Here is a 21,285-nt window from a genome sequence, read left to right as displayed (position 1 = left end):
AAATATAGCGGATATATATATATATTTCGTTGGAGAAGGATATTTTCTCATATCCGAAGTGGAGCATTGAGCGTATACATCGGGGAGAGATACGTACGCGAGTCGTGTCCACGACCGTGGTGTAACACGAAGAGGTTACAGGGAAGAGAGGATCGCGCGTTTATCGATCGGAGCCGAGTGCGCGATTTTATTTCGTTCCGCGAGTCGTCCTTCCCCGAGAGACGAGAAGTATCTGTAATCGATACTTTTCGTTCGATGGCCGTGTACGGCGAGCCTCGTTCCGTTCCGTTTTTTGCCCGCGATGGCGTTGCACACCGAAAAACACGTGTACGCAGCTCCGCCGTCTGTCCACGTTTTCTACCACCGTTTCCTCGATTCCATCTCCCCCCTCCTCCTCCGTTTTTTTAATTTTTAAACTCGAGAACGATGTCTCTCGTTCTTTATCTTCCTCTTCCGAGCGGCGAAGATCTCCAACCAGAGATCCTCGCGGCCGAGAGCATTCCATTATTCCATTTCTCTCTCCACGAGACGAGAAAAGAAGACGCGCGTACAATTGGATAAGCGATAAGGGAGGGAGGAAAGAACGGTTGATTCACCGTGCGCATCATACCTGGAAGAAACTCGACGACGACGACGATCATTTCGGTTTCGATTGATGGCAAAATCGGGCCGAGCGTATCCTTTTCCACAGATAAAAGGAAGAGAGGGGGAGAGAGAGAGGTTGAGATAAACGGGGTTACGGGAAGAAGCGGCTCGCGGATCGAGGACGAAGCGATGGTCTCGAATTACGTGGCCGATAATTCATCCTCTAGGGGACTAGGATGAAAAGGAGAGAGAGAGAGAGAGAGAGAGAGAGAGAAAAGGGGACTTCTTCCGTTCATCGGCGATAATTCGTTCGAAGGATCGTCGAATTTGTATTCTCCTTCTCGCGCCACCAACGACGAACCACCGTCTCTCTTTTTCTCTCTCTCTTTTTTTTCTTTTCAGCGGTCTTCGACGAGTCAGTCGAAGAAAAAGACGAGGATAAATCATTCGGCTTATCTGGTTAATAAATATTTAGGTAAATAGTCGGCTAGTTATCCCGGACGCACCTCCCTCCCTCGCCGAATGTAACCCGATATTTATTATTCCCGCTCGTCGCTCCGAAATGTTCACAGCTGTACGATTATTGCGCTCCACCCGAGTTGTACAACGCTCGGCCCGAAAACAGAGACGCACACGCGCCTGTCTCCACCCTCCTATTTATATAGTCTTTTTACGAGGTACGGGTAATTACTTAGACGCTCCACCACCTCCATAAACTCGAACCGATATTGGCTTTCCCGCTCGTTCCTATCCTTCCACATTCTTCCTTATCGACCAAGTTCTTCTCGACAACGTATCGATCGACAAAAACTTTTTCAAGCCAAAGAATCACCAACGTTCCGAAACGTCGTCGTTCGTCGTTCCTTCCTTCCGAAAATTCCGACTCGGAACGGAAGAAGAAGAAGAGGGAAAGAGCTTGGAAAACTTTTTATTTTCGTTCGAAAATTCGCGAGAACCGTGTAGTATCGCTACCGGTCGTATGCGAAAAAGGAATATATACACACGCGAGGAGCGAGCGTTTTCTCGCGCGTCCCATCGCCTCGCATTCCGGGAAGGCGATCCTTGACGAGCGAGAGCCCCCGAAGACGCTGTTACCCGAGTCACATATCACCACGTGACGTCCTCAGAATTTCGCATCCGAGGAGCGCATTTAGATGCAGATACGGCCGCGGTTAAAAAGACCAAACTCTCCTCGGGAGGAGAACCGAAGAAGAAGAAGAAGAAGAAGAAGAAGAGGACGAAGAGAGGATGGCGAGCAGCGAAAGCGAACGAACCGACGAGCGAAACGAGCGAAGAAAGAGGAAAGGTGAGAGGAAATGGCCGTGTATATTTCGAGAAGGAGGCGAAAGGCGAGGAGCAAGAGAGAAGGAGGAGGAGGAGGATGAAGATGAAGGAAACGCGAGATAAAACGGTCAGATAGAAACTCGAGCGCCACGTGCGAGTCGGAGTGGTAGACCTTTTCGCCAGAACTTCGCAAACACGATCGCCACGTTTCATCGACTCGGAGATGAACTTGGCTCCCGGCTTCTCCGCTGGACGACGATCAACCAGCGATACGGATCCCCTTTCGGAAGCCAAATTTCTCCTTTCTTTTTTTTTTTTTTTTTTCTTTTTCAACACTCCAGGCGACCAGTTCGCGCGACGGAGTACCGTTAGTTCGCCGCTAGTTCTCGTTCTCGTTTCGACGAAACCCCTCCCTTTCGAAAGTTAAACGAAACCGAAAACTCGAACGAAAATGTTGTACTACCTCGACCGGGCGTGCATTTGAATATCCTTCTTCTCCTTGTTCCCGGGAATAGGAAATGATTTAAATATTCCGTCGAACGAGTCCTCGATCTCGCTCGACCCGTTCCATCTCGAAACTTTATCTCCGTGGAAATAAATCGCGTCGCGTTCCCCCCTTTGTGACTGCTATCGACCACTTTTCTCCTCCGTGTTCCCGTAGATTGGATGTTCCCGATCGGTAAACGGCGTGTATATACACCTCCAATAATTTACATTAACGAGCATAAAGTACATCGTAGTCTCTCGTACGAGTTCGTGTTTCCCAAAAATTCATTCCCCATCATTGTTTATTCGACTTTCTAAACCTTCTCTCTCTCTCTCTCTCTCTCTCGCTCGCCTCTCCTACGCGCGAGAATTACACGACACGAAGAAACGGGTCGGGTCGTCGCTAAACCGACGATAAATTTTTCTAGGAAAAAGAAAGGGAAAAGAAAAAGAGATCCCAAGTAAAAGGAGAGAGAGAGAGAGAGAAACGTAGCTTCCTCTCCTCGATCGATTTCGAGGAGAGGATTCCAAAGATAACTCACGCGTAACGAGCGACGCGAGTTCCTCCGAGTTGGTCGAAGAACGAATGAAGTAAACCGATCGTAGAAGGGGAGAGCACGATGGTCCGTCCGTTTGTTGAAAACTCGAGCATCCTCGATTAATTCAAGTTTTTCTCCTCCCCCTTCTTTCTTCTCGTTTTGTTTAAAGTTCTCGAAATCCTCGAGGGGATTATTGGATCCGGGCGCGATCCTCTTTGACAGAGGTCCTGGCGATCGAGATTAGCGGTACGTACACGCGAACGAGGGGAGTACCTTCGAGTATATTCCTTTGCACCGGAGTTTCCTCTCGCTTGCAACGCCATCAAAGCGACCACGGTCTCGCCACGCGATCCTTCTTCCCTCCCCCCACCCCAACCTCGTTCAAATATTCCGAGCTAATTCCGTTTGCCCTGTTTGCGTCCCGACGCTGTTCGCCCTGCCGTCCGATTATATTAATATAATCCCCCTTCCCTGCTTGCTCGGCGATTTTCCTCCTCCGAAAGGCGAAAAACAAGCGACTCTCCTCGTCCTCGCCTCGATCAAACCTTCCTTCCTTCCTTCCTTCTTTCGCGCTTTCGTACACGAAAGGTGCACGAAAGGATCGTGTGCGCAGTCTCCGGTCCAACAATCTGAATGGGACGAGTCGAGGACTCGCTTTTAGGGGGGAAGAGGAGGTTCGTGCGCGCGAGTTCTTCCATCGTGACGTCACGCACGGTGGTTCGACCGCAACGCAGCTTGTCCTCGGTTGGACAAATTTTTAAATGTGTAAAAAAAAAAAAAAAAAAAAAAAAAAATGTGTCTTCTTAAACGTTTACGAGATTAACATAGGAGGGGGGGGGGGGAGAATTATTAATGGATAAAAATGATCGGATCGCTCGTTTCGAAATAGTTGAGAAGTAAATTCGGTAAATTTTTTAAGAGGCGTTTAAATTTCGATTTTATGCACGGAACATCTCGAAATATAAATTATATTATGAGTATTTTTTTTGAATTAAACTTTAAGTAATAAATCAGAAATTCGAGCAATGTAACGATTCGTCGATGATTTTTTTAAATACGTTCCGAAAAGTAGAAAACTTTTTTTAAACTTTTCTTCGCTGCCGTATTTGTTTTGAAAAATCACATTACATCACATTATAATATCTTACGTTGTAATATATCCTTTCACTGTTAATTCATATATTATATTTTGAAGGAATAAGCAATAGTAGTAATAATAATCCTAATTTTTCTATTTCTTTCGATTCCTTCGAGCGAATATCCAAACAAATAGCTACTCCTTTTTTCCCCTTGATATAACACTTGTCTCTTTAGAATAATCGTTTCTAATTTTCAAGCTCAAGTTTATTACACGTTTCATGTCCAAATTCCAAGCGTTCGATCGGCTTTTTCACTTTTTCACTTAACGATTCACAATCGCAAATATTCGTATTCATATTCATTTCCTCTTTGTATTCCACATCGGTTAAACGCAACGATTATTAATTCTTTCTGTACACATTTATTTTTAATGAAACAATAACAATCCATCCAACCTCGAAACAGGAGGAGAGAAATAAATTTTATCCCCCGTTATCCTCCTATTACTCGAAACCATCGTTGGATCGAGAAACTGGATCGATCTAAGAGGATTTCGTCCCGTTTTTCATCCCGATCCGAGTAAACCTGGAATCAAAACGTATTCGAGAGAGAGAGAAATTTCTCGAAAGGAAGGGAGATTAACTCGAGCGGACGACAACGGTGTTCCGTCATCGAAAGGAACGAGATAAAACCTCTCCTCCTCCCCCCTGGATCATCGACACCAACGGACGAACGAACGAACGGACTCGATGGAATTCGAAGGGTGAGCCGGTTCTCGGAACGTTCTCGTTTCACGCGCGATCGCCGATAATCGCCGACCGAATTAACACCGCGATTAAACTCGATCGGTTCGGAAACAAATATCGAAACGAATTAGATAGGAAGATCTTTAGGGAGTAGGGAGAATTCGCTAATTATTCATTCGAGTCCTATAAGACCTCGAAGAATTTCGAAACGGTTATTTACCCGTCTCTTCTTTATCGCTTCTATATATTCCTTACCCCCGCTCGAACCGGATAAATTGCTCCACCCAAAGAAGGATTCGTTACACGCTCGTGCGTGTAGAATTAAAAAGAAGAGAAAAGATATAAGGACGGGAGAGAGAGAGAGAGAGAGATGGACGAGCCAGTTCCCGAAACGAGGCGATAAACTCGTGCGAACAACTCCTCGGATCGTAGAGAAACCGACGCTCCTCCGCCAACTGTTGTGCGTATTCTCGAGCGGCGCGGTTTATATAGAATAGGAGGAGGAGGAGGTGCGAAGCGAACTCGAGTACCGACGACTTGGACGAGCTTGTTTCCTTTTCTTTTCTTTCTTCTTCTTCTTCTTTTTCTTCTTCTTTTTTTCGAGCCGTTCCTCGAAGGAAAAAGAAAAAAGGGGGGGAAAAAGGAACGAGCTTCCGTGCGATCCCGTTCGTTTCGAAGGGCGTTTAGCGGGTGGTAAAATCAACCGAAAGAACCTTTTCAAACGGAACGGTTTCGTTGCTCGATTAGCGGCACGGCGCTAACTATCGAAAGCTGAAAGCGAGAGGGGAAAGGAGAGAGAAAAAAAAAAAAAAAAGAAACAGGCGCTTCCCCTGTCGGTACCCGATTTCAACAAACGCGTTGAAATCGAACGCGTAATAACCGAAAAGGTTCACCGATAATTCCGTTTCCGTTTCAGAGGAGGGAACGGACGATCGACGGACGATTAATTATCGCGTATTATCGCCGGTTATCGGTTCGAATCGGGGGGGGGGGAGGGGAGGAGAATCGAGTAAATATCGGGTGGAAAGCGGCGCGCGTTTCTCGCGGTGCAAAGCGGTTTCCGACGCTACTTTATCGCCCTCCCCTCCCCCTCGATAAAGTTTGCACAGAAGGCGCGGCAGATATTTAGGGGACCTGCGACACCTGCGTTCCGAGTACAATTTTCAACCGTATACACACACACGCACACACGCACACACACATATATATACACGCGTGCACAGAGGAAACTATGAACGTTAAATAAACGCATCCTCTCTGTTTCGCGACCACCACTCTCTCTCTCTCTCTCTCTCTCTCTCTCCTCTCCTCCCTATCTGGCGGCCGTCTCTCTAATTTGTCCGTTCAAACAAAAAGCAATTTGTTACCCAGCGGACTGACTCTTGGTCCGCTTGGCGGTGTGTGTGTGTACGAGACGGGTACGGGGGAGAGGAGCGAGGAGGCAAGACCGGGACAGAGGAAAAGAGAGGAAGAGCGCGTACGATCGAGAGAGAGAGAGAGAGAGAGAGAGAGAGGTGACGGAGGAGGAGGAGGAGGAGGAGGAGGAGGTAGTGGCTGATTTAAACCTGTCTGGCGGCCCGCTGCGCGCTTAACAACTGAAAAACAAACATGGCGCCGGAGAGAGCGCGCACAGGCCAGCGGGAGCCCACGTATGCCGCGCGCATCGAGACCATAAAGCGCTTCTGATACCTCTCCCCCGAATCCGCGCTCTTCTTCGCCGTGTGTCCATTTCGTCCCCTACACTTTCCGTACGGAAATTTCCGAGAAAATTTTCGTCCAAAATCCTCTTTATCTCCTTCCTCCCCCGATCCTGCTCGAGACACGCTTCTCACGACGAAAGAATCTCGAGCGTGGATCGAGACATCGATCCCCTCGAAGGAGAGGAGATCGAGTATCGCAACGATGGCAAAACTTACCCCTGGGGTGTTAGCTTCCGCGCCGAAAGGATACTTGGTCCACTCGAGCTTCTCCTCTTGCGTCGTGTCCAAGAGAACAACTGAAACGAGAGAAAGAAAGAAGATTGATCGAACGGAACGGTGACATTTCTTTTTTTTTTTTTTTTTGCATCGCAAGGAAAAGAGAGAAAATACAGAAAAGTTACCCCGAGAGCGAGAGGGGTGAAAAAATGATCGTCGCGATTCCTCGACTCGACGAAATATATATATATATATATATGCGTGTACACGCTCGGTATCGAAAACTATAGCGCGGGAGAGAGAGAGTCGCCCCTAGCGAAGATCGTACCGTGAAAAGTCAACGTTTGAAGGGAGGAGAGATGGGGAGGGAGGAACGACTCCCTCTCAAAATGGCGGATCCTCGAGACCGTCGTGCTAAAACACCTTGCTTCTCGCCACAGCTCTCGTTTCCCCCCTTCCTTCCTGTACACGGGTGAGAAGGGTGAGAAAGCCGGGGTTGAAGGGAGAAGAGGCAGGAGGGGGAGGAGAAGGAGAGGAGAAGAGGGAGGGTGGCCGCGCGCGTATCGTTGCACACGCAGCACAGCCGGTCGTGGCGCGTCGCACGACACGCGTATCGACCGGCTGCTGTTACAACCCACCCTTCGCTCCTACCCTTCCCTCCCTCGCTTTTCACCCGCGCCAATCTCTCCCCCCCTCCCCCATCTTTTTGTCTCACTTTCGCGCCCTCTCTCTCCCCCTTCCTCTGCCTGTCCTTCTTCCACGGTGTTCGCCCCGACCCTCTCCCTCCCTCTTTCTTTCCAACGCCACTCCGCTTTTCTACGCGTCGCTCTTCCTCCTTCGTTTCGCGCCATCTCCCCCACCTTTCTCCGCCACCATTACTCGTGTCCTCGTCGCACGGTGTTCACCATCAACCGCGTCGTCGTCGTCGTCGTCGTTGTCGTCGTCGTCGTCGTCGTCGATCCCGCACACTTCGACGGGGAGGGGGTCCTTGAATTCCTAGACCAAAGTACCCGAGCCGACGCGTTCGTTGGTGGCGGCCCGCCCGTCGGATGGAATCTCAAAGGTGAAAACTGCGCGGTGCAAAATCCATCCGAGGCGGCCCTTCTCCGCCACCCCCTGTCTCTCTCTCTCTCTCTCTCTCTCCCCGTCCATCGACACTACCACCACTTCGACGAGCAGAATCCCAGGGGCTCTCACGCGCTCCACCGCGATTATCCCCGACCTCATCGAGACACGACCGCGTCGAAACACGGGGGAGAGGGCCGGTGAAAATAATTGTCCCGCCGCCACCTACCTATCTATCTATCCTACCCACCCCCTGCAATTTCTCCCTGCCAAATTTTTACCGCCAGTCTCCCGGAAAGGGAATTCGAAAGTACTTCTCCTTCTTCTTTCGCCTCGTTCGAGAAAATTACGCAGCGCGAACGAATAAATGGAATCGGGAAGGGAAGAAAGTCTCTATGAGATGGACGCATAGATAGATATATATATATATATCCGTGAATTCTCGCGAAGCAACGGATCCACTTCTCGAGAGGCGAAGCCACTCGACCCGATCCGACTCTCTTCCAAGTCGTCTCATTGTGTGTAATGGGCTTTGCAGCGCCCCCGCCTAATTCGAGCACTCTCGAGAACTAATTCGGATACATCCCAAGAGGATGCCTGCCGCGCTACGAATTCGCAAAGTAAGAAGATCCCGTATATAAACTTTCCAAACTTGGGAACCTCTCTTGGATTGACCCGCTATTCGCAAGTGGTTCCGAATAGAGGAGGTTTACTCGCGACGAGTATTTCGTACACACACTCGAAACGACGAGGAGGAGAAGGTTGGACGCGTCGTTAACGACCAACTTGCCTCGATACGCGCGAGAAGAGAAATCGAAGGAAGGAAGGAAGGAAGGAAAGAGCGTGAGTCTGCTTTCTCTTCGTTTTTCCTCGAGGAGGATAGAATTTTCTCTCCTTCTTTCCTTTATCCACAGATTTTATTCCGGTATACGGGGATAAAAATCGTGGATCGACGAGACGAGGTCTGGACACGAAGTCGATGATGGGTCACAGCGCGTCGAATTATCGTCCCCGAGGACGATGTTTACGGAGAGGTGAAAACGAGGATGTATATCCTTTTCGTCGGATGTTCCTTTTCTTCGCGTTTCTCTTCGACCCTCCTCCTCCTCCACCCCAACACGCACTCCCACGAATACGTAAAGAGGCGCGCGCGCGCGCGCGTGTGAGTAACCGGTGTACGACGCGGTCCCGTGAGACGTACCGAATTTAAATTTCAAATTTGGAGCGTGTCGCTGGGTGTGACGGTATGCATAGCGTTGCCCGCCGGCCCTAACTCGCTCCACCGGCCGATCGCTCCTCTCTCCTCTCTCCCACCTATACATCCATCTATCCATCCTCTCCCTCCCTCTCTTCCCCTGCTCCCCACAGGAGGAAACACCACGGGATCCACGATTTTTCATATTATTCAAATGAGAGAACGCGTATAGGAGGAGGAGGAGGCGAGCGAGAAAATTGGAAAGTCTTTTTCTACAGGCTTTTCTTCGGCTCGAAGAAAATCACCGAACATCCTCCCTCCAATCGTTTATTCGATCGCAAGAGATCGAAGGGGCGGAAAATCGGGAAATCGCGGTGGAAGGGAGAATATCGGCCGGTTCTTCTTCGGGCGATAAATCGATAGCCGAGGTCGAGGAGAGACGACGACGGATGAGTGACGTAACGAGCCTGCTCTTACCATACGTACCTCTCGTAAGAGAGGTCGGCCGGTTCTCTATAACCCAACATACGATTGAATCGCGCGCGGGGAGAGAAAGAAACCTGTTGCGATCCGAGCGGCTACCTACCTACCTACCTACTATACTCATCCACCAACTCTATACTATACTCATGCTCAACTCGATTAAGATTACGATTCGCACGCACACCTGCGCCTCTCCCTCGCATTCTTGGCGAATTTTCGCCAACGCAATCCCTCCCTTAAGGAAATTTATAAGTTTCCTATCTCTCTCTCTGTTTCGAATTTTATATATCCCTCCCTCTCTCTCTCTCTCTCTAAAGAGGAACTCGTCGAAATACGGTGTTTGCGTGTCTCCACGCCGTTCCAACTATCCAACTTGCCTTCCCCCCCCCCCCTCCCCCCGCGCAATCCACGGTTAAATCTCTGACGATTCAATCTCTCGACCGGTAAACCGCTTTCAACGGCAGGGGAGGACGAGGGGTCCAGACGCGATCGTACGAGGAAATATTACGATTCCATTATTCGATCGATCGATCGATCGATCGATCGTGGGTATAATAGGCGGATCGAGTTACGCGAGCGAAAGGTCAAAGGGAACCGCGATAGGGGAAGGGGGATTGGTGGTAATAGGTATCGCGGTTGGAGAAACGAGAGGAACGCGCGTGCGTTCGATTATCGGTGTTTGTACAAGTCCGCCAGAGGCGGCCAGGCTTCGTCGAGATGCACGAGTTTCGGTGCGAGAGAGAGAGAGAGAGGAGGGGGGGGCGAGGTGAGGCAAAGGGAAGAAGATTGCCGGTGAGAGGAGACCACCTACGATATCGGCGAACGTGTGCAACGGTATTACGGTTCCTTCGGCTTTATTTCGGCTGTAAAAATGCCGAGCGAGATGTCTCGTCTTTTTCCCCCGATCCAATCCAAACGATGCTCTTTTCCCTTCAACGCGAAACCGACGCGACGCCTCCTCCGCGCCTCTGGCCCTTAACGGCCCTCCAATTTGTCAGGATCCCGACTTTCCTTCTCCTTCCTCTTCCTCCTCCTCTCCTTTCCTTCCGTTCGCGCTCTCTCTCTCTCTCTCTTCCCTCATTTCACCGGTTTCTTCTCGAATCCCTCTTCTCGCTCGCTCCCTCACCCGGCGACGTATCCTATCGCACCTCGAACCGTTCACCAGAAGGATGTCGTTGACCCATCGAACCGGCGCGCTTCGAGCGCGGCTCGGGATCCGCCAAATTCGATCGGACGATCTACGCCCCATCCTAGCAACGACGACAAACTCTCTCTCTGGATCGAGTCGAAGATATATACGCAGATCGATCTCGAAACGACGAGGAGAAGAAACGTCCTCCTCGATCGAGAACGTGTCTCTTCTCATCTCGATCCATCGTACGGGATGGAAAAATGGATTTCGAAAGAGGGGGAGAAGGGGAGGGAAAAGAGCGAACCGTGGGAGCGAATCGAGAGGAGGGAAAAAACGCGTGAATCGGGGAGGATGGGGAGAAGCAGCGGTCGTCTCGAGGGAGAAGCGGAAAAAATATGAGGTGCTCGGAAACTTAACCCCGGTCTCCGTTCTCTCTCTCTCTCTCTCTCTCTCTCTGCGGGATCCCGCGCGTTCACGATCTTTGGGTCCAACTGGGCGGCGCGGGGAGCCCGAACGAAAGAAGGCCCCTAACGCGGCTCGGCCCACGCCGGATGGGCCAGCGCCGCGCCAGCCATCGCTGGAATTACCATTTACATAGTGTTATTATGTTTGCGCATAATGTATGTACACGTGTTAAATCAATTATTTAAACAATATGGGGATCCCGATGGGTGACGCGGCGGATGGATGCAGACCTCGGCCGAGGGGGGAAGAGAAAATGTCTGGAGACGTCGGTTCGCCTCCTCTCCCTCTCTCTCTCTCTGCCTTCTTCTTCTTCTTCTTCTTCTTCTTCTTCCGCTCCTCCCCTCGCCGAGGAGTTCTCGCGAGGCTCTTTGCATATGGATCTTGAATTTCAATTGTGCTTTTCAAGTGCAATCCCCCTCCCCCCCTCCTCTCTCTTTTGTTTCCCCCGTCCGTTCCTTCACCCTCGCTTTTATTCCTCGCCCCATCCGCGTCTTTCCCTTTCAATCCTCTTCCTCTCCTCTCCTCTCCTCTCCCTTTTCGGTAGTTTCTGCTGGTCGCGACGCACGACGACAGACAACGCGCCGACGAGAACCGGGGAGGCGACCACCCGCCGGCTCTCCAAATCCACCCGCGAAACGCGTGAAACGCGTATCGAGGCGAAAAGAAAATGGTTGCGCGAGGTGGCATCGATCATTCGTTGGATCGGGGCCAAGTCGTCGAAATGCTTATTCGTTTCCCCGAACGTGATGTAGGATCCCACGCTCTCCCGCTGGGATAAATAAAATTCTTTCGCGGACCGTGTCTTTCTCTCTCGTAAATTTTCTTTTTCGCGACATTCGTCCACCATCGGTTAATCTCCCTGTTAATTTTCACCCCTCCGCCATCATCAGTTTTCGCTTCTCGCCTTTCGCTCGGTCGAGTCGATCGAATTTCTTAAAGAACCGTTTAAGGATTGGCAACCTTTGTCTCGAACGAAAATAACCTTGCCTTCCTTTCCTTTCCACTTTTCTCTTCCCGTTCACGTTTCCACGGACGTTTCCCTCTCCACCCTCCCTCCCCCCTCGTTTCTCTTTCCCCCGTTATTAATTTAACTTCCGCATGATCGAATCAATCGTGGCAAACCGTTGTACATATTCGACGCCCTACGAAACAAAAGCCAATTCCAATTCCTAGAAATTCCTCTCGTTCCGTTTTTTCTTCGATCGATGGAAAAATCGTCCCTTTCAACGATCGATCATTTATCAGAAATTTACGCGGATCGGGTATAGCACGCCGCGCGCGAGTACGAATATATACATGTATATATATATATATATATATATATATATATATATATATACACGCACGAGTACTGTTAGGTATTCCAAGATCGTTACCATTCCCGGTATGTATCGTTGTTCGACGGCGGATTACGGGCCGAGTTAATTAATAAAACGAGCGAGCGAGCGGCAGATGGGAGAAAAACTATTCCGATTCGCGGTAGCCGGGCCGACGACGTGTATATACGCGTATCCGTTTTCTCTCCACTCCATTTGTCGGCCACCTGTCCGATCGCCAATTTATACCGGTCGGTAATTTCGCATACCGAGAATATTAGACATCGATACGTTTCCAGCGTTGCGCGCGCGCGCGCGTGCGGGGACTGGCAAGCGACCCGACTCGCTCGATACCGCAGCACGCTCTATCGCTGCTGCTCGATCCCTGCTCGCCCTCTACACCCTCCTCCCCGCGCCCCAAGCTTACTTACACGATCTTACACGCTCGTGCGCCTCTCGTCGCCGCGCCTTCGTTATACCACCGACTCTCTCTCTCTCTCTCTCTCTCTCTCTACTTGGACGTTACACACGGCGTGTACACTCCGCGACCGCGATTTATCTCGACCGGTTAATGCGTTCCGAGAATCTATTACCGGCCTCCCAATATTATAATTATTTTATTAGCGGGTCACTCATTATCCTCCTCTTTACGGCCGCTCGCAGATTATTTTTCCCTCGCCTACTTCTTCTTCTTCTTCCTCTCCTTTTTTTCTTTCTCTTTTTTTCTTCTTTTCTTCTTCTTCTTACTCCTCGACTTTCGTCCCCGATCCCGTAAAGCAACGATCAAAAGAGTTCTTTATTTTTCGCTTCGCTGCTGCCACTCCATCCAGCTATCCGTTATTATTATTATTATTATTATTATTATTATTATTTCGCTCGAGCCGCGCGTTTCGCGGACAACGTGACTTTTGTGCGCCGATAGGGACGAGTCGTTTCCCGCTTTACTTTATCGTCGAGGAATCGAGAAGGAGGAGGAGGAGGAGGAGGAGGAGGAGGAGATGGGTCCGGTTTCGAGGAAGCGTGAATCACGATCCATCGAGGATCAAGAGGACGAGAGATGGAATAATTTGCCGAAACGCGGATCGAACGCGTTAGAGAACGGTAAATCGGTCAGAAACACGTGAACGCCGATGCCTTCACGGAACGTTTTTCCTAGAATCCGGTGCCTCGAATCGATTCGAATGCTCCGTTCTCCGCGATTCTTTCGAGGAATCGTTAATCACCGCATAGCGAACCCGACGACGAGAAGGAGGAGGGAGTTCATTAACGGTCGTGGAAGAAAGTATTCGATCCGTGCCCTTCCCCTTCCTTTCCATCATCGGGAATCTTTTTAATTCCCAGAGAGAGAGAGAGAGAGAGAGAGAGAGAGTATATATTCCCCGCGCGTGTCGTTAAGCCCAAGATTTTACGAGACGATCCGAAATAACGAGAAACCTGAGTCATCCGCGTGCATAAGTTATCTCCCTCGCTTCGTTTCACGTCCCGACCGACCGATCCCGTCCAGGAAAAGTCCATCATCCCACGGAGGGATATCCCATATTCGACGGACCACTCTCCTCTCCCCACTCCCCTCTCTCCGTTTCGTAATCGTTCGATAACTCGATCCTTTCTTTCACCAGGCCGCCCCAGATATGCCTCGAATTAAAAATAATTACCGGGCGCGACCGAGACAAGACCGAGAAAGCGCCGCCGCTACGATCCCACGAAGATTAACGAGATTTGCGCGAGCTGCGACAGGGAGAAGAGGTCGTGCCACGAGCTCGAGAGTATTATCATAATTGAAAAGTGTATAATCCGCGAGACCTCCTATCGCTCTCCTATATATATATATATATTTCTTCCTTCCGCGTATAACAACGGTAGCAGAGTGATCCGTGGCGGTGAATGGTGCTAAAATACGCGCGTTCCATCCAGCGGTGATGGAATCCAGAGAAATACAGAGAGGGATGATCTCGTATATTTCGAGAGGTTAAAAGTTTGGTGTCGCGTTAAACGCAGCCATTCGCTGCTGAATCCATTATGCCGGTTCGGAAATACATCCAAGCGCACCTGTGCTCCACGCGATATCAAACTCGTTTCCAAGCGTGGAGAGACCGCGTTAGACCAGATCTAGCGGCCGTTCCATTTATTCCGAACCTTGTAACCTCCTCCCGCTTAATACTATATCTCCTCCAACTCTCTTCTCATTTCTCGAGGGAAAACTCGTTAATTTCTACCCTCTCTCTCTCGATTTCTTTCCTCCTCGCGAAGAAAGGAAAGAAGAAGGATCGACGAAGGAAGGTGTTCCGAGCGTCGAAGCGAGGAAAATAAGGAGGTAGTGGCGAGCGATGCAAATGTAACGGTAGTTGGTTAGTCGTAAAAGGCCAGACCTAATAGACCTATCTATGGCTCGCGAAAGCGGCGAGAGATCAAGAGCGAGAGAGAGAGAGAGAGGAAGGAGCGCTTTATCTCTCGGAAAAGGGAAAATTTAGGGATCCCCCCCTTTTACCACTTTTTCATCCCTCTCCGCAACGTCCCTTCGCCTCGCCAGTCTGCCTCCATATTATCACCGGCCTCCAACTACCTGTATTATTAATGGTGGCCTCCGGGTGCAATGGGACGAAAAACAGCCTTGGGTTATCTTGCCTCGTAAAATTCTATTGGCTCTGACGTGCACCGGTTCCCCCCCTCCTTCCTCCTCGCTATTTTCTTATCTACTTGGCCTTTCCTCCTTCCTACGCTACGTACCGTACGTACGTACCATTTCCCATGCCCTTTGACCTCCGACTTTGCGACTTTCAGAGAGCATCGAGCTATATATATATATATATATATGTATTCTTCCATTGTTATCGAAGCGTATACACACACACACATATATGTATATAGAGGATCGAGGAAGGAGGATAATCGTGCAGATTCGGGAGGGAGAGCGAGATGAGTGGAGTGGCACGATGAAAAGAATCGATACGAAGCGGGGAGGAGCGATAGATAAGTGGTATCGAGATGTAGTGGTGCGTAGGAGAGGGCAAAGTCTCCGTTGAAATTTATTTTGGAGAGTAGACGAGCGGACGACAACGGCGTGTGCTCATTTATCGCGGAAGAGAGGCGGAGAGGAGGCGACCGCCACCCCTCCGCCGCCTTCTTTTCGCGGCTGCTGTCGGAGGGAAGTCACAAATTTTTTCATTAATATGCAGCGAGACACCCTCCCTAACTCCCTGCTAGGGAAAGGTAATGTAGTAGCAAGGGAGGTAAAAAGGGAGAAAATGCAGTCTATCCGAGCCTCTGCGCGCCCACGGAGTTTGCCCGCGTGTGAGTCTCCGTGGGTGTGGAGGAGAGGAATAATGGTCTGCTAGGAAATGTAACCAACCGACGCTCACGCCCTCGTCGACGCGACGCCTCGAGAGACTTTGCTACCTGCTTCCTACTGCTACGGAGAGCAGGGGGGGGGGAGAGAGAGAGAGAGAGAAATGGAAGAAAAGCGGGCGAGAGACAAAACTGGGGATAAAAAGAGGGACGAGTGGGGTGAGAAGCGACAAAGAAGAATACGTATAAAATGTCGCTCCGATATCTCCTCCGATACGTGGCACGCTAGGTGTGTTCAGCAGGAGGGGACGCATCATCTCTGCTCTCGGTTCTCCCCTATTATTATTTTCTCGCTCGAAATCGAGGTGTCCGAGATATATCCTTCGATTCAATTCCGCGCCAATTTTCCTACGCGGAACAACAGAAGAGCCTTGGGAATTTCGGGGGATAGATATTCCGGGGGTAGGGTTTTTGGACGAGGAGAAGGAAAATTCCGGCTGTTAGCGATGGAAAGCGTAAGAAACGAGTAGTATCACGAGGCCTTTTCGATGCTCTTCGCGTCGTACTTGGAGCCCCGCTATTCGAGGCGTTTTACCTCGCCGGCATACCTAACCTCTCTCTCTCTCTCTCTATTATATATATATATATATATCTCTACCCTCGTCTCCTCCTTTCCTTATCCTCGCTCGCTCGCACGCACACACTCGCTCGCTCGAGATTTTTCTCGCCGATTAAAATTTATGCTCGCTCGTACGTGTACGTACCGGTTCGTTGCTGCATATCGCGTTTCGTCTCGCGCGATGCTCGTTTTGCGCCGAGTTACGCACACGCCTCTTTTTTCTCCGCGTTACGGATATCCCTCGGCCGAAATCGAACGGGATATATCGGGAAAAGAGATAAGCGAAGGAGCTTGGCCACTTTCACCGAAGGGGGAGCGGCGATCGCGTAACCGATAAATAATAATAAAGTATCGTTCGCGCGAAATACATCGAAGGAGGAGGCAACGAAACGTTTCGTTCGGCTTGGCGCCTCTCTTTTTACTCGAGGGGAAGGACGAGAGATCCATTTGTCGAAGATTCGGGGGGGGGGGGAAGGGGTCGAGTGACTCGCTTTTATGGCAACAGCGCGGCCGGGAAAAAGCGATCGCCGAGACCGAATAAGATCGTTGGTTAAAGGAGAGAAGGACGGTGGTTGTGTCGGAGCGGCGCGACGCGGCGCTGTTGGACCGTGAGGCGACCGTTTTCACCGGAAATATTGATTTTTAATCCGGCCGGTTATACCGCACCTTTGTGACCCGGTAGTGGCGACGCGAGGATGGATATTGCGCGCTCCCCTATACGAAATATATATATATATGTATATCGAAAATTTAAATCGAGTCTGTGCGGCAAAGAGTGGAGAGAAATATATATATATATATAAGGCGGAAGTTGGGAAAAAGCGACGAAAAAAAACCGTTCGTTTCCCCTCGGATCGAGGTAACTGTACAAGGTATTTGGCGGTGGTACCGCTTTGCTAAAATTCCTTCGTACCCTCTCCTCCTCCTCTTCCTCCTCGAGGAGGATCTCGTTTCGATCGTCGGCCAACGTCGAGATCCCGTCCCGTCTCTGGAACCCTTCTGGAGCTACTCGCACACATACGCTCTCCTCCCCTCGCACGCTCAACCACGGTCAATGAGAGCAGTCACCTACATTCGTCCGCGTCTCGCGCGCGCACCTTCTCCTCTCGTCACTCGCCTCTCCGGACACGCGCGCGTCTATACACAAAAGGACACGAGCACACACGTACGTACGGCCAGCTCTGTTCCCCCGTGAGAAGAGACAGCGGAGCACACGCAAACGTCGAGAAACTCTCTCTCTCTCTCTCTCTTCGGTCGGTTGATTCCGTGGACTGGCAGGGGGCAAGTTTCAGTCCGTCCTTGTCAGCTCGATAGGATGCTGCTTGCTACGGTCGGACCGAGGTATAGTAGGTTGTACAGGTATGCACGCGGTGGGCTGGTCGGGCATTCCTGCGGCGTTGCCGCGTCTCTTGTGCACACCGTAAGGCCCCGTCGAGCGAAGAACAAGAGAGGGATATAGCCGGCAGGGACGAAGAGAAGGAAGAGAGCGATCGGGCCGAGAGAGAGAGAGAGAGAGAGTTTCTACCACGACGGGGCCCCGAACGAGTCTTTCTGCCTTTTCGTGGAGGCAATCGAGTTTGTTCGAGAGAGCAACTGCTGCGCCTCTCCCTGCGCCTCGACCTGCTCCCGAGAGCTTCTCCCTCGGCTCGTTGCTTCTGCTCCAGCTCCCGCGTCTTCTTCTTCTTCTTCGCCTTGCCCCGCGCGCCCATCCAACGGATCCGCGACACAACACCACCTCGCTTCCTTCCCTTCCTCTCTCTCTCCCTCTTCTCATTCAACATTTTTTCGAAACCCAATTTTTTCCCCTCCTTTTTCTTCCTCCCTCGATCCCAAGTACAAAGAATGGAAAGCTCGTTGGATCCGTTGGTTTTCGCGACGCGTTCATCGTTAAAGGAAAATCGAAAAGACAGACTAGAGGAGGGAGGAGAGTAATCGAACTCTAAGCGCGTCCACGTGGAGCAGTTTTGCTCGTCGTTCCAGAAGGTAATCGAATTTCAGCCACCGTGTTGTACCGTGTTCGCTCCAACTGGCCGAGGAGAAGGTTTTGTCCGATTCGATGGAAGGAAGTACAAAGACGCGGGAACTGATTTGATCGACACGCTCTCTCTCTCTCTCTCTAATCCCGTCCCGCGTGAAATTTTCAAAGAGCGGTGGAAAGAGTTGCGGTGGGATCGGTTAGAAAGCTGGCGGCTCGACAAATTCGCTTGGCCGCAGAGTTTATCGTGGAGAGAGAGAGAAGAATCGGTGTTCACGCGATACCGTAACACGAGTAGTCGATCTCAGGGATCCGGTCGAAGAGGAATGAAAATTCAAAGATGGTAACGGGACGAGATATGGACGAATGGAGGGATCTCGAGTTTCCCATAGGTCAACAGGGAAACAAAGTTAGTTTCGTCTCCGCACTTTTCAGAACAACTTTCATTAGGCCGATTCATCGTCTACGAAAGAGAGAGAGAGAGAGAGCCCATCGAAAGGATTTACATCCGTCTGATCGACTCGAGACCTCCAACTTTTACGTTTCTCTCGAAATGGTAGAATTCGATGTTCGTGAGAGGAATGGATCAACGGGCACAGCTCGGGTGTTTTCCGTATCGCGCGATCGAGAAGAGAAGGAAGGAAGAGATCGAGGAATCGGCTCACGTAGAGTAAACGTAGATGCGAGCTCGGTTTGCCGCTCAATTTCGAACAGGAGTGTATGTGTATATATATATATCCTCCCCTCTTCCCCCTTTCCTTCCTCCTTTCCTCGATGTCCAAATGATCCCCTTTTAATGCAGCGCCACTAACCACCGCCGCCACCATCTCGAAGGATCCCGCAATTCCGAAGATTGGTCCGCATCACGAAATTATCGTTATTGCCCCGACGACGAAACGACGGGGATGAAGGAAGGGGTGGGTGAGGAGGATGCTTTCGGGCCCATCCAAAACCCCGGGGCGGTGGAAAAAAAAAAAAAAAAAAAGAAAAAAGAAACTTTTTCTTCGCTATAAATATGGAAAACGTTCCCGGAATAAATTTCTCCACGGATAGATGAGGCCGTCTAAGAAAGAATCGTTTAAGAATCATCCTCCCGTCCTCCATCTCACTCGAGTCGATGAATCGAGATTGCTCGTTCGCTTAATCGAGCGGAAATCACGCGAGAAAATTTTTTTCCTCGACTTTTCCCCGCGATGAATATTCTCGACGGTTGGTTGTGGATCGAGCAAATATCAGCGGGGGAACGAACCGGCCAAGATTAAGCCGCGCACGTTCGAGGATTCTACGTAGCGTTCGCTAACCTCTCGGATTGATTTCTCGCCTGGTAAGAAACAGGGGCTAGACGAATCTCGAGGATCGAGACGTGAGGAACGGATAGGAAAAAAAGGGGGGGAGGGGGAAGAAACGGGATTCCAACGATCGGAACGTCCATCGTCCATTCCATCGTTCGAGAAAACGGTTGTCGAGTTTTAACGCGATTTAAAAGTGTCGGGAAGCAGCTTGGAGGAATGGTATCTTCGATAAACGACATTCCATTAGTTGGCGGCGCTTCAACGTTAATTAAGTTATTTACAAGCAAACGATCGACGGTGGTCGTATCGAGAAATCTATCGATCGACCTCGTCACCGTTTCCACGAAAAAAAAAAAAAAAAGAAAGAAAGAAAAAGAAAAAAATAGAGAAGGAATATCTCTCGATTTTCTCGGGGAAGCTGGTAATTATGTCGTCTCTATAAAACGACTCGAAACACCAGTGCACCGTACCGGGAGAGACTTTCTTTCTCGATAGGAGAAGAAGAAGAAGAGGAAGAAGAAGAAGAAGAAGAAGGGTTACGCGTCTGGCGGCAAGCGTACGACTTAATCGATGCATCTAGCTAAGTATACAGAAGGAAATAGCAATCGCGCTCGCGTATCGTGTCCCGAGGTGTCGTCCGCAACTATCATCTTCCTTTATGCGATCCTTTGGATACAAACGCGTACCTACACTTCTTCCCTTCCTTCCAATCCTTAATAGAGTACGTAACGAAGCTACGTGATAATTTACTTTCGATCGAAAATAAAGAAGAAGAAGAAGAAGATATTACAAACTATAATGCGACAAAGTTTCGAGTCAAAGCTCAAACCTCGAAACTTCGTGTCTAATCCGAATCTAAATTTGTGATTGTGAATGGAGGTGTAGAGAAGATAAGAGGCGGAAAGAGAAAGAAAAGAGAGAGAGAGAGAGAGAGAGAGAGAAGAGTATAAAAAAGAGAGTTACCTGGATCCGCGTGGGTCCCTCGCGGGCAGATCAGCAACAGCAGCAACGGCAGAAGGTAAGCAGCGGAAGCAGCAGCGGCGGCGCAGGTGGCTAGAAGGCCTGCTACGCCCGCCATATTGAAGGGGGCCATTCTTATCGCAGCCCCACCGTGGGGCCGCCGGTCCTCTCACGATCCGTGCGAGGCTGCAGCACCGGCAGCGTCGTCACTCTCTCCTCCTCATGCCTCCTCCACGCTTCGTCTGCTCGACCACGTCACGCGACCACCACGCGCACAACGCACACCCTCCTCCTAGTGCCACCCTCTCCTCCTCCTCCCCCTCCTCCCCCTGCTCCTGCTCCAGGTCGCGCAACCCTTCGAAATCCCTTCGCCGCCTTCCTTATGCCCCCCGAAAACCAACCCTCCTCCTCGCCTCTCCTCCACAACTCGTCCCTTCCCCCCCTTCCTCACCGCTCACCGCTCCCCCACCACTCCTCTCTTCCCGCTCACGGAAAAAAACGATCGCTTCCCTCCTCCTCCTCCTCCTCCTCCTCCTCCTCCTCCGCCACCTCCTCCTCCTCCTCCTCCACACCATTAACCGCGATTAGGCCCAACGTTGAAACCTGCTCGTCGCGTCGTATCCGCCCGCCGCCGCTCTTAGCTTCCACTCTTCTTCGCTTCCACGAAACGCGCGGCCAACGACGTAGACGCGGCTGCATTTACTGTTTTCCGGCGATATTGATATAACCGGAAGTGGCCGGTTCCGCCAAAAGATCCCTGCGTTCGATCTTTCTTCTCTTTTCCCCCCCCGCCCTCCCCCCCTCTTCCTTCCTTCGCCTCGCTTAATGACGAGCCGAGATTTGTCGCATTTCCTCCTCCTCC

The 21,285-nt window shown here is 50.5% G+C and overlaps 1 protein-coding gene across 12 annotated transcripts in view; it reads right to left on the bottom strand.

Annotated features, from left to right (window-relative positions):
- The window catches only part of Eph (Eph receptor tyrosine kinase), a 53,549-nt gene extending 32,783 nt beyond the window's left edge, over positions 1 to 20,766 (bottom strand). For all 12 annotated transcript variants that reach the window (XM_086909066.1, XM_086909072.1, XM_086909070.1 and 9 more), the window contains exons 1-2: positions 20,427 to 20,766; positions 6,637 to 6,716 (exon numbers count right to left, since the gene is read on the bottom strand). In XM_086909066.1, coding sequence (XP_086765192.1) covers positions 6,637 to 6,716; positions 20,427 to 20,556 — 210 coding nt within the window. In that variant the 5' untranslated portion in view covers positions 20,557 to 20,766. The remainder of the gene's footprint in view (positions 1 to 6,636; positions 6,717 to 20,426) is intronic.
- Positions 20,767 to 21,285: the final 519 nt, after the last annotated feature.

This window comes from Apis florea, unplaced genomic scaffold (genome assembly GCF_048593485.1).
Source record: "Apis florea isolate Af1SG1 unplaced genomic scaffold, ASM4859348v1 contig_3081_pilon, whole genome shotgun sequence".
NCBI classification, from domain to species: Eukaryota; Metazoa; Arthropoda; class Insecta; order Hymenoptera; family Apidae; genus Apis; species Apis florea.
Note: the sequence above shows the minus strand (reverse complement) of the source record. Positions and strands in the feature narration are given on the sequence as shown.